Consider the following 17263-nt stretch of genomic DNA (forward strand, 5'->3'; position numbering starts at 1 on the left):
CCCGGATCAGATTTGTCCTCGGCTGCTTTGGGAAGCGAGAAATGCAATTGCTTCGCCACTTGCGAAGATCTTTGCATCCTCGCTCTCCACTGGAGTCGTACCTGAGGACTGGAGAGAGGCAAATGTAATTCCTCTCTTCAAGAAAGGAAATAGGGAAATCCCCGGCAATTATAGACCGGTAAGTCTCACGTCTGTCATCTGCAAGGTGTTAGAAAGGATTCTGAGGGATAAGATTTATGACCATCTGGAAGAGCATGGCTTGATCAAATACAGTCAACACGGCTTTGTGAGGGGTAGGTCATGCCTTACAAACCTTATCGAGTTTTTTGAGGATGTGACTAGAAAGGTTGATGAGGGTCGAGCTGTGGATGTGGTGTATATGGACTTCAGTAAGGCATTTGATAAGGTCCCCCATGGTAGGCTCATTCAGAAGGTCAGGAGGAATGGGATACAGGGGAACTTAGCTGCTTGGATACAGAATTGGCAGGCCAACAGAAGACAGCGAGTGGTAGTAGAAGGAAAATATTCTGCCTGGAAGTCAGTGGTGAGTGGAGTTCCACAGGGCTGTCCTTGGGCCTCTACTGTTTGTAATTTTTATTAATGACTTGGACGAGGGAATTGAAGGATGGGTCAGCAAGTTTGCAGACGACAAAGGTCGGAGGTGTCGCTGACAGTGTAGAGGGCTGTTGTAGGCTGCAGCGGGACATTGACAGGATGCAGAGATGGACTGAGAGGTGGCAGATGGAGTTCAACCTGGACAAATGCGAGGTGATGCATTTTGGAAGGTCGAATTTGAAAGCTGAGTACAGGATTAAGGATAGGATTCTTGGCAGCGTGGAGGAACAGAGGGATCTTGGTGTGCAGATACATAGATCCCTTAAAATGGCCACCCAAGTGGACAGGGTTGTTAAGAAAGCATATGGTGTTTTGGCTTTCATTAACAGGGGGATTGAGTTTAAGAGTCGTGAGATCTTGTTGCAGCTCTATAAAACTTTGGTTAGACCGCACTTGGAATACTGCGTCCAGTTCTGGGCGCCCTATTATAGGAAAGATGTGGATGCTTTGGAGAGGGTTCAGAGGAGATTTACCAGGATGCTGCCTGGACTGGAGGGCTTATCTTATGAAGAGAGGTTGACTGAGCTCGGTCTCTTTTCATTGGAGAAAAGGAGGAGGAGAGGGGACCTAATTGAGGTATACAAGATAATGAGAGGCATAGATAGAGTTGATAGCCAGAGACTATTTCCCAGGGCAGAAATGGCTAGCACGAGGGGTCATAGTTTTAAGCTGGTTGGTGGAAAGTATCGAGGGGATGTCAGAGGCAGGTTCTTTACGCAGAGAGTTGTGAGAGCATGGAATGCGTTGCCAGCAGCAGTTGTGGAAGCAAGGTCATTGGGGTCATTTAAGAGACTGCTGGACATGTATATGGTCACAGAAATTTGAGGGTGCATACATGAGGATCAATGGTCGGCACAACATTGTGGGCTGAAGGGCCTGTTCTGTGCTGTACTGTTCTATGTTCTATGTGAGTGCCTGGCACATACTACTAGGTGAGGTGGTCGAAACAGAGATGATAGCAATGTTCAAGAGGCATTTAGACTGAGACATGAACAGGCAGGGTACAGAGGGATATGGATCATGAGCAGCCAGGTGGCATTAGTTCAGAATAGCACCATGGTCATCGCTGACATGGTGGGACGAAGGGCCTGTTCCTGTACTGTACTGTTCTATGTCTTATGCCCCAACAAATGAAATGAAAGCTCTAAAATTAAACAAAGGATGCAAAATCTGAAGATCTGAAACAAACAGAACTTGGAGGAGAAACTAAATAGGTCTGGCAGCATCGGCACAGAGAACTGAGTCCTTCAGAAACTAAAGAGACGCACAGTTGCACACACGCACGCAGACATGCTGAACCATTTAAAAACCAAAGAATAAACTCAGTTCCCCACAGAGAAAATAGAACCAGCTCTGCACACACAACTGACCAGAGTCCACAAGGTCAAGTGCAGCCTTCAGACAGAAATGACCACAGTCCACAAGAATAAAAACAACCTCTCCAAACAGAAATGACCATTCACAATCTGTAGCATTAATCATCTCCACACACAAAACTACCTGCTCACAGATCACAAGACAAATAGAAGCTTCCCACACAGTATTAGCCATGCGCAGATCACAGGTTGAGAACCAGCTCAAGTGATCCACTTCACCATTAAAAATCCAGGAGTGAAATTCAAACCAGAGACACAATTTACCAAATACAAATTGTTGGAGTAAGCCCACTCCCCAGCAGTGCAAGGTTAGGTGAAAACAGACAAATAAGTAGAAAAAAGAAAAGAAGCTAAGTAAAGAAGAAAGGAGAAAGATGATAGTGGATTTTCCATCTCCTCAGTTCAGGGAAATGACTCAGAGCTGGCTGGCCATAGGCAGTGTACTTTGCAGGAGTAAATAAAGGGTGAGCTAGTGACGGGACAGCGGCCTTGGTGCAGTTATTTTACAATGTATATACAAAAAAAGCAGTTTGCGACACAGGACTGACAAGCAGCAGCTCACAGGTTGGAAACAACTCCCCACACAGGAATGCCCATATGTAGTCTGCACACAATAGTGGGCAATCACAGTCCGCAGAACATAAAAAAAAACTTGTTCCACTCAAGGAACTGACTGTTTGCTCTCTCAACATTCTTTTGTTGAAAAATCATTCGACAAATGAACAACTGTTGACAGTTCACAGAATGAAAACAATCACGACTGAACATGCTGAGACCTGGCCACTTGCAATCCACAAGAAAATAAAGGACAGTTACAAATACCCCACTGGCCATTCATCATTCAATGGATAAAAGAAATCTTCCCAAACACACAAGCGGCATTTTGAAATGAAAGTGAGTTTTAAAAACAGCATCCCACAGAATGCATGCTGCCCATCGACAGTACACATGCCAGCAATGTCAAGAAATACTCTCCACTTGCCTGGATGAATGCAGCTCCAACAATATTCAATAAGCTTGACACTATTGAGCACAAAGGAGCCTCATGTTTGGAATGATATTTACTCACTTCACTCAAAACACACCATGACAGCAGTGTCTACAATCGACAAGGATTATAAGCAGCAGTATTTCACAAGACCACAAACAACCTGGATGGAAAACAGCAGCAGAATCATGACACCTGTAGCATTACCAAGGTCCAATCCAAGACACTCCTTCCAAACAGCCCTATGGCTGTCACTGCACCCAAAGGATTGCAGTGGGTCAAGCAAGGCAGCCCACAAATAAGAACAGAAGTTGCTGGAAAAGCTCAACATTTATGCAGAGAAAGCAAAGTTAACATTGCTCAGAACCACCACCACCTTCTCCAGGCAATTAGAAACTCAGAGACCATTCACGTCCCCCTTCATCCTCTTTGCATTCTCTGTGCAGCTCACAATCCCATCCATGGTTATGCCATCAACAAACACGGAAACATGAAGTGTGGCCTGTAAATCTCATTCATGGACAGAAATTAAGAATAACTGGAGCCCAAGCATGAATCCTTCCCCGAACTCACAAGGTGCAGCCTGCAAACTCACAAATCAACAATTCATAAGCATGCACTTTTCTGTCTGTGAAACAATTCTCAACACATTCCAGCACATCACCTCCAAGTCCATGTGATCCAAATTTGCTTATTTGCTGCTTCAGTGGGAACCTGTTAAAATGCAGCTGAAAAGTCAAATCAACTTTCCTCCTGCCATCATTTTTATTTTGGGGATAGATCTAATAACTCCACCTTTCAATGTCATTGTGGAAAGCAATAATTTAGTAAGGAAGCTAAGTGTCAAAATTTGAGGAATGCCACTTATCATTAGATATCCTCTACCAGTAGGCATTATCACCATATCCAGACAGGAAGTGGCTCAGAAAGACTAAGGGATGAACTACTTGCTGTGCAGTCTATATTCAGGAAGTGGGGCTATTGTAAAGTGATACAATCAGAATCCAGAACTCAGATAACAAGGTGTAGAGATGGATGAATTCAGCAGGCCAGGCAGCAGACGAGCAGGAAAGCTGATGTTTTGGGTCTGGAACTTTCTTCAGAAATGGGGGACCTAAGGGAGACTCAAATAGAAAGGTTGGGGGGGGGGGGGGGGGGGGGCGGGAGGCGACAATAGAAGTTGGATAAAGGAGCAGATAGGTGGGAGAAAATATGAACATGTAAAAGAGACTTGGTCGAGCTTGGCTGGTTTTGGGATGAGATCGGGGTGGGGAGATTTTGAAGCTTACAAAGTCCTTACTGAGACCATTGTACTGTAGGGTCCCCAAGTGAAGTACAAGGTACTTTTCCTGCGGCCTTAGGGTGGCATCATTGTGTCACAGAATGGTGAGGGTCTCCAACATGTTAAGATCAATAAGGATCAGGAATTAAATGCTTTTGCAGGCACACTGGAGGATAAATTACCAGTACCCGATAAAATATATCCCAAGCTGCTCCAAGAGGCAAGGAAGGAGATTGTGAAGGCCTGGCAGATATATTTAACAGTTTGGTGGCCACAGGTGTAGTGCTGAATGTCTGGAGGATAGCTAATGTGGTTCCTTTGTTCAAGATGGGGAGCAAAGATTGGCCAGGTAATGGCAGAAGAGATAGCCTGACATCAATAGGAGCAAAATTATTGGAAAAAATTCTGAGGGAAAGGACAAATCAACACTTGCAAAGTAATAAATTGATTGGGGTAGTCAGCATGGATGTAGTAAAGAGAGCTCCTGTCTGATGCATTCAGTCGAGTTTTTTGAAATTGTATCTAAAAATATTGACGACAGCAATGCAGATGATATGGTTTACAATGACCCTCAGCGAGGCCTTCGACAATGTCCCACACGGGAGGTTGGTCCAAAAGATAAGAACCCATGGGATTTCGAGGCAAGTTGGCAAACCAGACCCAAAATTGGCGGAAAGTAATTTTGTGATTGGAAGCTTTTGACCCTCAGCCAACCACAGGGATCTGTGCAGGGTCCGTTGTTGTTTATTCTGTACATTAATGACTTGGTTGTGAAAGCAGGAGGTATCATCAGTAGGTGTGCAGATGACATGATCGTTGGTGGGGGTTGCTGTCCATAGAGAGGTGGATGGGATCAGACTAGTGTCTGATATTGATCAGCTGATAAACTGAGCTGAGTAATGCCAGATGGAATTTATTTCCAGAAAGTGTGAAGTAATACACTGTGGGAGGTATGGACATACATAATGAACAGCAGGTACAGACGGAATAGTGCAAAACAAAGGGGCCTTGGTACACAAGACCATAGATCACTGATGGTGTCAGCACAGACAGACAGGGTGGTGAACATACCCGAACTGGGGGAAGGGCAAGGTGAATTGAGAAAGTTACCCAAAAAGATTTATCCAGCCTAGCAGGGGTGTGGGGCCCCAAACAGTAGTGAGTCAGGAAAGATGCTGACACGGAAGTTCAAGACAGCAATGTAAATAGGCAAGGCAGACAAGAAATGAAGTACAACTGATTAATTAAACCGTACTTATTTCAATACAATGGGCCTGATAAGTAAGGCAGATAAACTCAGTGCACGGATGGGGACATGGGCCTGGGATATCAAAGGTATTACAGAAGCTGAGGGAAAGAAAGGATGAGCAGCTCAATGCTCCAGGAAGGATAGATGGGGAGGAAGGATAGGAGGGGAGAAGTATTTTTGACTTGGTAAAACATGATGGCAGTGTTTATGGTGAATATTCCTGGGGTTCACCCAGTGAAATGATGATAGCGGAACTGAGAAACCAGAACGGGTGATGGCTTTGATACAATGGTACGACTGGCCCTCAACAGTCAGTGAGAAATTTAGGAGCAAATATGTTGGGAGGTCCTGGGGTCACTACACTGTGGAAACACCCTTTGGTCCAACAAGTCCACACCGACGCTTGCAGCTTCCCACCCAAACCCATCGCCCTATAACCCAAACACGCCTGACTACTCCAGGAAGCATAGCATGGGCAAGCAACTGAGCCTACACATCTTTGGACTGTGGGAGGAAATCGGAGCACCCGGAGGAAACCCACGCAGACACAGGGAGAAAATGCAAACTCCACACAGACAGTCGCCTGAGCACGGTATGAAAACTGATCCCTGGCGCCGTGAGGCTACAGTGCTAACCAAACTTAGCAGAGCAAATATGTTGTGAGATCTTCGTTATCTGTATGAATAATAGGAGTGCAATTGTAGGGGATTATAATTTTCCAAACTTAGACCTGTTCTGTCATAGTGTTAACAAATTGGTCCCATCAAAGCGCTTAAGTGTTTAAAAAAAGAACTCTCAAACAATTCGTAGACAGCCTGACTGAAGAAGGGGCAAAACCTGACCTCCACATAGGAAACAAGGTCGGGCAAGGGACTGAGGTGTCATTGGGGCAGCACTTCAGCAACGTGACCACAATTTCATTCGTTTGAAAACGGCCATGGAAAAAGACTGGCCTAGTCCACAAAATAAAGTTATAAACTTAGGCAGAAATATTTTGATGGTATTTCACGGGAAATTTCAAAAGTTGACTGGGGAAGCTATGTGCAGGTAAAGGGGCATGTGGCAAGTTGGAAACTTTTAAAAGCGAGAGGTCAGAGCTGGCATGTTCTTGTTAGTGTGATGGACGGTGCTGACAGAAGTAGCAAACTGTGGATGACTGGTGATAGAGGCTCTGGTCAAGAAAAAAAAAATGGGACACTGCTGGATCAAATGAATTCCTTGAAGAGGATGGGAGTGTAGGAATAAACTTTATGAAGGAAATCAGGAGAGCAAAAAATGGGGCATGAGATAACTTTGGCCAATAAGGTTAAGGAGAATCCAAAGAGATTCAACAAGGATATTAGTGGCAAAAGAGCAAAAGGGAAGAAAATAGGGATTCATACAGATCAAAGAGGCCAACGATATGGGTATCCACAGGAGATGGGTGAGATACTGAACAAAATTTCATAGCAGTACTCACTGTGGGAAAAGGCCAGTAAATTCAGAGAAATAAACAGCAATATCTTGAAAAGAGTTTACATGACAGAACAGTGATGTTGGATGTTTTAAAAAGCTTGATCAAGTGTATCTGGTGACTTTGGAGGAACCAGGGATGAATTTGTTGGACCCCGAGCGGAGATATTTCACTCAAGCACATGAGGCTTGGAGTGGGGGGGGGGGGGGGGGGGGGGGGGGGGGGTGGCGGCCTGTTACAAGTTAATTAATGCCTGAGGAGTATCAACAAGTTCAATAGCCAACATCTCCCCCAGTGGAGGGGAGTCCTAAACTAGAGGGTATAGGTTTGAGGTGGGAGGGGAAAGGTTTAAAGGAGACATGAGAGGTAACATTTGCCACACAGAGAATGGTGCATATATCAAACAATCTTCCAGAGAAAGCAACAACATTGAAAGGATAATGGGGCAGGTACACAGACAGGAAAGTTTTGAAAGAAGTTGGGACAAAGTCACGCAAATGGGACTTGTTCAGTTCAGGGACGTGGGCCTTATGGATGAGTTGGGCCACAGTCTCCTTCTGCGCTGCACAACTCTATGACTTCAATTACTGGAGAAAGAGACCACTAAGTCGAGACATGTTGCAGAGATTGAAGCAACGTGCAGAGATAGGGATGGTAGTCAGGATTGGAGTATGTTTCAAATATATGGAGGGATTGTAGAAAGGGCAAGTGGTTACAGAAATAGGAGCAGTTAGAGGAGTTGGAACGGTTGAAGATTCTGGTCCACAAGAATCCATATTTGTCCACAGAGACACAGTCATGGAGGGGGAACACAGAGCAGAAAGATCAAAGGCAGCATTACCGCCCTCTTGTGGGAGATTTGCTTTCACTTCTGTTTTGTTGATCCCCAAAAAGGCAGCACAGGCCTGCAATGTTAAGTGTGAACTTTCTCTGCTGTCTTTGGAAGGCATAGTGCAAAGATGCTTAAAGTAGGCCTCCCACGACAGTAGTGAAGGAGTTTGGCTCAGTAATTAGGGAAAGAAGTTTGCCATTCTCACTTGGTCAGGTCCACATGTGACATCAGGCCCACAAGAATGTGGTGGACTCTCAACTACCTTCTGGCTTGCTGTGCCATTTCATTCAGTTCAAAGCAGTTAAGGCTGGGTAATAAATGCTGGCCAGGCAGAGACACACACATCTCATGAGTGAATAAATAATGACTGGAACCATTGTCCTGGTCGATCAAGTTGATAGTTTACAGGCCTGTCCATAAACCTGACAGAGAATGCTGGGACTGGCTTCAGGTGAAAGGAGATGTCCAGACCAAAGCAAAAGCGAAGCATTAGAGCAACACAGTGATGTTGGTGAAGACAAGCAACACAGTATCACTAAAACTGTACTTTTATGAGCCAGTATGTGTTGGGGAACTTTGGTAAAACGTACCTTATAATGTCCCTTTTTGGCATGGACAAAGTATATGCAATAAGAAAAAGTGTATCATTTGAAGAGGAGCTTGGAGATTATTTGTGTCAGTATTTCTTTGAATAACATGTTGTGCAATAGGCTAGGGACATAACTACTCTCGACTGACAGTTGTGTAATGAAGCTGAGTGAATGAGTAATGTCACACAGAGATCCTCAGGGAAATTATGAAAAAGTGGAATTCAAAGGAATTATGAAGTTTTGAAGTGATCACACAAATTACAAACAATCATAAACAGAAACAAGGCCAATTACATGAGTGTGAGGGGGGAACTGGCGAAGTTAAAAGTGTAAAGACACTGAAATGTATGGCCGCAAATGAACAGTGAAAAACATTTGAAGGAACAGTGCAAAATAATAAAAAAAGGATTATTCCATTGAAACAGACAAAACGTCAGCAAGAAATTCCTATGTGCGTGTCATTCAGGGAGTAAATGATCAGATACAATTAATAAAGGCTTAGAAGATAACAAAAAAAGCAAAAATTCTGAAGAGAAAGAACGAGTTTCAAAAAAAATGACAGCGGACTACCAAAGTATCGAAGTCGGTGATAAACAGATTGCAAGGGGTCTCCTCGCAGGGGAAATGTGGTAGGAAGGGGAAATCATTGTTGGGGTTCAATGAGATGACAGGAACAAGGAGCGTTGAAGGTAGTGGGAGCGTTGCAGAGATGGCAAGGGCCTGAATGACATCACAAAGTCAGTACGAATTGCTGCACTGTTTGGAGAGGGTGTGGAGGGGAAAGTACCCTTTTAATTTCTTCATTTGTGGGACTTCACTATCACTGGATTGGCCAGTATTCAGTGCCAATTACTGATTGCATTGGGCAATTGCTAAATGGCAGGTAATTGTCGGCCATTTTGTTCTGGGTCTGGAGTCAAATGTCGGCCAGGCCTGCTCAGATGCCATTCCCTAATGGGCATTCTTGATTGAGTAGAACTTATTTTTGTTTTACTTCTTTTAAAAACCAGATGATCAACAATGGATCTCCCATTCCTGTTTATTTATATTGAATTCTAATTCCACAATATGCCACGGTGGGATTCGAACCCAGGTCTCCATAACTTTACCTATGTCTCTGGATTAACAGCCCAGTGATATTATCATGAGACTGCGGCCGATCCCGTAATGGAGTTGGATGAAGAGATATGGAGTGTGACAGAACATGGAGACCATTAGAACTACAGAGCATGTTGTTTAATCCAAAACAGGTTTCAAAAATGCAAAATGTCAAAGGGGTATGAGGTGTAACAGAGACCAACAGGGCACGAGGTGATTAAACAGGTTTGATATTGTGAGGAGATGTCAGAACAGGAAGATGTTTGGGTTTCTGTCATTTACAGACAGAAGGAATGCTGTAGGGATTGGATGAAGCCATTGTAATAAAGGAGAGTTTTGTTGTTTAAGGAAGAGGTGCCAACACACACGCAGAGCTGAAGAACCACAGAGCACACCAAGGCCACACACACATGAATGATCACAATAAAGATCATCTCCGCATTGATGTCAGTTGTGTGTGATCTTACTCCTCAAATCTCCACAGGAGAAAAAAACCTGCTCTCCACACAAGATTGACTATTTACAACTCATTTGACGAAAATTAAACCATAAATAACTGACCGTTTGAAGTCCACAAGATACATAAAAGCACCCCACAGATCACTGACAATTTGTAATTCACAACATTTGCACCAGCAGCCCACACAGAATTACTTATATGCTGTAGTGGAAGGATGGGGAGGCTTTCAGAAGAGGAGAGAAGAAGAGGTTAATGAGATTTTGCATGGGTGACAGTGTATTAGCTATAAGGACAGGATGGACAGACTTAGATTATTTCTGCTCAAGCGTTAGTGGCTGAGCGGGCAATTTGTTGAAGTGCATAAAACTGAGAAGCACGGATAGACTGAATAATCGGAGTCTCTTCCCTCAGGTGAGAATGTCAAATGCAACGGTCATAAGTGTAGGCCAAGAGGGCAAAGCTTAAAGCAGACATGACAGATTTTACACAGAGGTTAGTAAATGTCTGGAACGTACTGCCAGGGTATTTGTCAAAGCAGAGATGAGAGCAATGTTTAAGAGGAATTTGGACAGATACATCAATGGGCAGGGAAGAGAGGAATATGGATCATGTGCAGTCAGATTGCATTTGTTTAGAATAGCATCATAGTCATCGCAGACATGGTGGGCTGAAGGACCTGGTCTGGTTCAGTACTGTTTTATGCCCTATGCCCTAACAGGCAAAATTAAAGCTCTAAAATTAAAGAACGAACTGCAAAATCTCAAGATCAGAAACAGAACAGAAATTGGTGCACAAAGTACGTAGGTTGGCAGTGTCTCTGTAGAGAATTGCGTTCTTCAGAAATGAAAGAGACACACAGATGTACACATGTGCAGACATGTTTAACCATTAAAAAAACCCAAAGAATAAACTCAGTTCCCCACAGAGAAATTAAAAAACAGCTCAGCAGACACAACTGACTACAGTCCACAAGGTCAATTGCAGCTTTCAGACAGAAATGACCAGAGTCCACAGAATAAAAACAAGCTCTCCACACAGAACTGACCTTTTACAATACGTTATATTAAGCAACGCCATACACAAAACTACCTTCTCACAGTCTGTAAGATAAATAAAAGCTTCCCAGACAATATTGACCATTCTCAGGCCACCAGTTGAGAACCAGCTTAATTGATCCACGTAACCATTCAAAATCTAGGCCTTAAATCCAAACCCGAGCCACAATTTGCCAAACACAATTTGCAGATATCAGATACGGCTGCAGTGTTGGGGAAAACAAAGAAGAAGAGGAAAAAAAAGAAAAAAGAAGACAAAAAAGAAAAAAAACCAAAGATAGCAGTGCTTTTATAATCTCCTGAGTTCTGGGGAATGACAGAGCTGGCTGGCCATAGGCAATGTCCTGAGCAGGAGTAAATAGAGGGTGGCATGGTGATGGCATACCGGCCTCGCTGCAGTTATTTCACATGGATACACACAAAATTAGTTTACAACAAGGACTGACCAACAGCAACCCACAGGTTGGAAACAACTCCCCACACAGGAGTGACCCTATGCAGTCTGCACACACACAAGAGCGAACAATCACAGTCTACAGGACTTGAAAAAAAAAACACACTTCTTCCACTCAGGAAAATGCCTGTTTGCTCTCCAAATACTTTGAAAAAAAAATCACTCAACACAACAACAACTGCTGGCAGTCCACAGAATGAAAACTATCACAACTAAACATGCAGAAACGCGGGCACTCACAATCCACAAGAAAATTAAGCACAGTTCCGTATACAGAACGGGCCATTCATCATTCACAGGATAAAATAAATCTTACCAAACAGAGAACTGATATATTGCAATTAAAAGGAATTTTAACAACGACATCCCACAGAATACACGCGGCCCATCGACAGTGCACAGGTCAGCAATGTCAAGGAATATTCTCCCGCTGCCTGGATGAATGCAGCTCCAACAATACTCAGTAAGCTTGACACCATCCAGCACAAAGCAGCCTCCTGTTTGGAATGATATTTACTCACTTCACTCTGAACACACCACGGCAGCAGGGACAATAATCTACAAGGATCATCATCAGCAGCATTTCACAAGACCACAAACAACCTGGAAGGAAAACAACAGCAGATTCATGACACCAGCAGCATTACCAAGGTCCCATCCAAGACACGCTCCTTCGTAACAGCCCTATGGCTGTCACAGCGCCCAAAGGATTGCAGTGGGTCAAGCAAGGCAGCCCACAAATAAGAACAGAAGTTGCTGGAAAAGCTCAACATGTATGCAGAGAAAGCAAAGTTAACATTGCTCAGAACCACCACCACCTTCTCCAGGCAATTAGAAACTCAGAGACCATTCATGTCCCCCTTCATCCTCTTTGCATTCTCTGTGCAGCTCACAATCCCATCCATGGTTATGCCATCAACAAACAGAGAAACATTAGTTTCTATCTGTACACCTCATTCATAGAGAGAGATTGTGAATATCTGGATCCCAAACATGAATCTTTCCTCACATTCACAAGGTACAGCCTGCAAACTCACAAATCAACAATTTATTAGCATGTCCTTTTCCATCCATTGAACAATTCTCAACCCGTGCCAGCACATCACCTCCAAGCCCATGTGGTCCAAATTTGTTTATTAGCTTGTTCAATGGGAACCTGTTAAAATGCATCTGAAAAGTGAAAAAAAAAAGTTTCCTCCGACCTCAGATTTATTATCAAAAAAATTGGAGTTTGAATGTCATGATGGATAGCAACAAGGATTGTGTGCAAGGTAAGTATCTAAATTTGAGGAAAGCCACCTATCATTACATCACTTCTATCACTCGGCATTGTCACTCTCATGAGGCAGGAGCTGGCACATCCAGATTGGGGGAGGAACTGCTTGTAGTTGATTCTATTTTGGAAAGTGAGACTATTATAAAGCGATACAATGAGAATCCAGGGCCACTGTGTTCCATGGAGCGTGAATGATAAAGACAGCGATATCATAAGTTTGATAAAGAAAATATAGCACAATGAAAAAGGATGAAGCCCTTCAAAATTATATAGAGTTTGCAAAACGAGGTCCTTAAAATTGTTTGCTCTTCAATGGCCACGAAATATCTTTGGCAGGTTTTGTTAAGGAAAAAGCCACAAGGTATTTTATACGTATAGTTCGAGTAAGAGAATTACCAAGGAGAGTGGAGTCTGTGAGAAACCAAAAGGGCAAATTGTGACAGAGCCACAGGAAGTAGGTGAGGTCTTAAATGAACACTTCTCATCTGTGCTCACAAAGGAGAAACATACTGCAGCTGTGGATTTCAGTTAGGACACTGTGGATCTAGAACATGTTCAGACAAAAGTTGGGGGTGTTGCCCATAGTGAGGTGAATGGTCTCTGACTACAGGGTGATATTGATCTGCTGATAAACTGAGCACAATAATGGCAGGTGGACTTTATTTCTAAGAAGTGTGAGGTAATACACTGTGGGAGGTATGGTAAGTGAAGGACATACACAACGGGCAGTAGGTACACGCAGAATACTGAATAACAAAAGGACTTCGGTACAAAAGTCCAGAGAACCCTGAAGGTGTTGGCACAGATTGACGGGGGGGGAAATGTGAAAGCACCTGAAGTGGGGGTGAGGATGCACATGCCCTGGCAAGGCGAATTGTTTGAGACACTGAAAGGATTTAAACCAGTCTAACAGGGCTGTGGGACCCTAAACAGCAGTGAGCAAAAGAGATGCTGGCACAGAAGTTCAAGACAGCAATTTAAAACCGACAAGGTAGGCAAAAGCAGGGCAGGGTATGAGGGGAAATTGATGAATTTAACTGCATTTATATCAATGCAATGGACCGAACAGGTAAGGCAGATAAACTCAGGGCATGGATGGGGACATGGGACTGGGATATCAAAGGTATTACAGAAACACAATTCTGGGAAAGAAAGAACTTGAAGCTCAATGCTGCAGGGGACAGACGCTACAGGGAGGATAGAAGAGGCAGCAAGATAGGAGGGGAGAGGTATTTTTGAATCGGGAAAACATGACAACAGTGTTTACAGAGAATATTCTTGGGGTTTTCCCAGTGAAGCTATATTAGCGGAACGGAAAAATTAGAACGGGCGATCGCTTTGATGCAATTGTCCTACGGGCCCCCAGCACTTGGTGAGAAATTGAGGAGCAAATAGTTTGAGAGATCTTAGATAACTGTGAGAAAAATAAGGGAGTAATGGTAGGGGATTATCATTTTTTCCAAACCTGGACTGGCACTGTCGTAGTGTGAAGCGCTTTGATGGGAGGAATTTGTTAAGTACGTTCAAGAAAAGTCTCTCAAACAATACATAGATGGCCTGAGTAGAGAAGGGACAAAACCTGACCTCCACACGTGAAACAAGGTCGGGCAAGGGACCGAGGTGTTATCAGGACAACAATTTGACAAGTGACCACAATTTTATCAGTTTGAAAATAGCTACGGAAAATGTTTGGTCTGGTCCACAAGCTAAAGTTATAAACAGGGGTTAGACCAATTTTGGTGGTATTTGACAGGAATTTTCAAAAGATGATTTGGGAGGCTATTTGCAGGTTAAGGGGCATCTGACAAGTTGGAAGCTTTTGAAAGCGAGATAAAGAGAGAGGTCAGAGCCAGCATGTTCTGGTTAGTGTGACAGACAATGCTGACAGAAATAGGAAATACTAGATGACTGGTGATAGAGGCACTCTGGTCAAGGAGGGGACGCAGCTGGATCAATGCATCTCTTGAGGAGTATGGGAGTGTAGGAATACACTTTATGAAGGAAATCCGAAGGGCAAAAATGGGACATACGTTAACAATGTTGTGCCGACCTGTTATCCTACTAAGATCAATCTACCCTGCATACCCTACACATTTTACAATCCACCATGTGCCTGTCCAAGAGTTGGTTCAAAGTCTCGAAAGAATCTGACTCCACGGCCATTGCTGGCAGCACTTTGTATGCACTCAACACTCTGATGAATATACTTGACATCTCCCTTGTACCTTCCCCCATCACCTTAAAATTATGCCCGCTCATAGTCTGATAGTCATTTCTGCCTTGGGAGAAAGTATCTAGTCTATCTCTTGACTCTCATCACCTTGCACATCTCGATCGGTCACCTCTCATCCTTCTTCGCTCTAATGAAAAAAGCCCAAGCTGCATGACCCTTTCCTCATAGACCTGCCATCCAGTCCTGGCAAAATCCTGGTACATCTCCTCTGCGCCCTCTCTAAAGCTTCAACACCTTTCCTCTGATGAGGTGACCAGAACTGAACACCATATTCCAAGTGTGGTCTCACCAGAGTTTTATAGGCTTGCAGCAGAACGTCACGGTTCTTAAACTCAATTCCCCTGCCAATGAAAGCTGGCACACCATATACCACCTCTACAACCTTACCAACTTCGGTAGCCACATTGACCGATCCATGGACGTGGACCCCAAGATCCCTCCGTTTCTCCACGCTGCTGAGAATCCTGCCATTAGGCCTGCATTCTGCATTTAAATTTGATCTTATAAAATGAATCACTTTGTACTTTTCTGGGTTGAATTCCATCTGCTAGTTCTTTGTCCTGCTCTGCATCCTGTCAATGTCTCGTTGCAACCTACAACAGCCCCTCCAGGTTGTCCATAAATCCACCAACCTTCGTGTCATCAGCAAACTTACTAACCCAACCTTCCACTTCCTCATTCAAGTCATTCATAAAGATCACAAAGAACTCAGGTCTCAGACAGATATGGAGAAGCAAGGTGTTTGAGATCCTAACCAGTATTTCTCATCAGTACTTACTGTGGAGAAGGACTAGTAGATTCTGAGAAACAAAGAATGGTGTCTTGAAAAGAGTCCACACTACAGAAGAGTGCTGTTGGAGGTCAAGAAAAGTTTGATGTAGGACATTTGGGAAACCATGGCTGAATTTGTATGGACTCTGAGCAGAGATATTTCCCTCAAGCAAAACAGACTGTGGAGTGACTTTTTAGAGGTTTAAGAATGCTTGAGCAGCATATAAAAAGGTGAATAGACAAGACCTTTGCTCCCAGGGGAGGCGAGTCCTAAAGTACAGAGCATAGGCTTGAGGTGAGAGGGGAAAGTTTTAAAACAGACCTGAGGGGTAACGTTTTTCCACACAGAGAATGGTGCAAATATGGAACGAGGTGCCAGAGGAAGTGGTGGAGATAAGTACAATTACAACAGTGAAAAGACATTGGGTCAGGTACATAGACAGGAAAGGTTCCAAAGGATACAGGCCAAACGCAGGCAAATGTGACTTGTTCAGTTCAGGAAACCCGGTCAGCATGAGCGAGTTGGGCCAAAGGGTCTCTTTCCGTGCTTCACAATTCTCAGACTCCAGTTAGTGGAGGAAGAGACTACCGAGACAAGGCACGTTGCAGAGACTGAAGCAAGTTACAGAGATAGGGATGGTGGTCAGGATTGGAGTATGTTTCAAATTTATGGAGGGATTATAGAGAGGAGAGGTGGTGACAGAAACGGGAGTTAGAACGATTGAAGACACTGGTCCACGAGACATGATATAGATACAGTCACGGAGGGGAAACACAGAACAGAAAGATCAGAGACAGCATTACCGCCCTGTCGTGGGAGATTTGCTTTCACTTCTGTTGTGCTGATCCTCAAAGATAGTACAGGCCTGGTTTGATAACTGTGAACTTCCTCTGCTATCTTTGGAAGGTATAGTATCACAAAGCTTAAAAAGTGGGCCTCCCATCACAACGAGTGATTGAGTCTGACTCAGTAATTAGGGGAGAAACTCTTCCCATCTTCACTTGGTCTGACCTACATGTGACTTCAGACCCACAGGAACGTCGTTGACTCATAATTACCCACCGAAATGACACAGCAAGACATTCGGTCCAAGAGTAGCTCAGGGTGGGTAATAAATGCTGGCCAGCTAGAGACACCCACATCTCATGAGTGAATAAATAATAACTGGAACCATGCTGGGACCAGTGTCCAGGCCAATCATGTCATAATGTTTGTGGACAGGGATTTAAACTGACAGAGAGGATGCTGGGACAGGGTTCAGGAGAAAGGAGATTTCCAAATCCAAACAGAAAATGTGATCGGAACAGCATGATGATGTGGCTGAAGACAAGCGGAAAGGGACAGGAAGCACAGAATGTCACGAAAACTATACGTCAGTTTGTGACAGGAAATTGTGGTATAAAGTGCATGATAGTGTTAGTTTTTGGAATGAACAAAGTAAGTGCAATAAAATAGTGGCATTCGAAGAGAAGCTCGGAGAATATTTTTGTCAGTATTTCTTTGAATAACATGTTGTGCAAGTGGCTTGGG

The 17263-nt window shown here is 43.8% G+C and overlaps 1 protein-coding gene across 1 annotated transcript in view; it reads right to left on the reverse strand.

The window, feature by feature from the left end:
* LOC125450572 (uncharacterized) overlaps positions 1-14942 on the reverse strand; it is a 30024-nt gene extending 15082 nt beyond the window's left edge. The window contains exons 1-2 of the mRNA XM_059649477.1: positions 14814-14942; positions 8956-9105 (exon numbers count right to left, since the gene is read on the reverse strand). Coding sequence (XP_059505460.1) covers positions 8956-9105; positions 14814-14942 — 279 coding nt within the window. The remainder of the gene's footprint in view (positions 1-8955; positions 9106-14813) is intronic.
* Positions 14943-17263: the final 2321 nt, after the last annotated feature.

The sequence above is a fragment of the Stegostoma tigrinum genome, chromosome 10 (genome assembly GCF_030684315.1).
Source record: "Stegostoma tigrinum isolate sSteTig4 chromosome 10, sSteTig4.hap1, whole genome shotgun sequence".
Classification (NCBI taxonomy): Eukaryota; Metazoa; Chordata; class Chondrichthyes; order Orectolobiformes; family Stegostomatidae; genus Stegostoma; species Stegostoma tigrinum.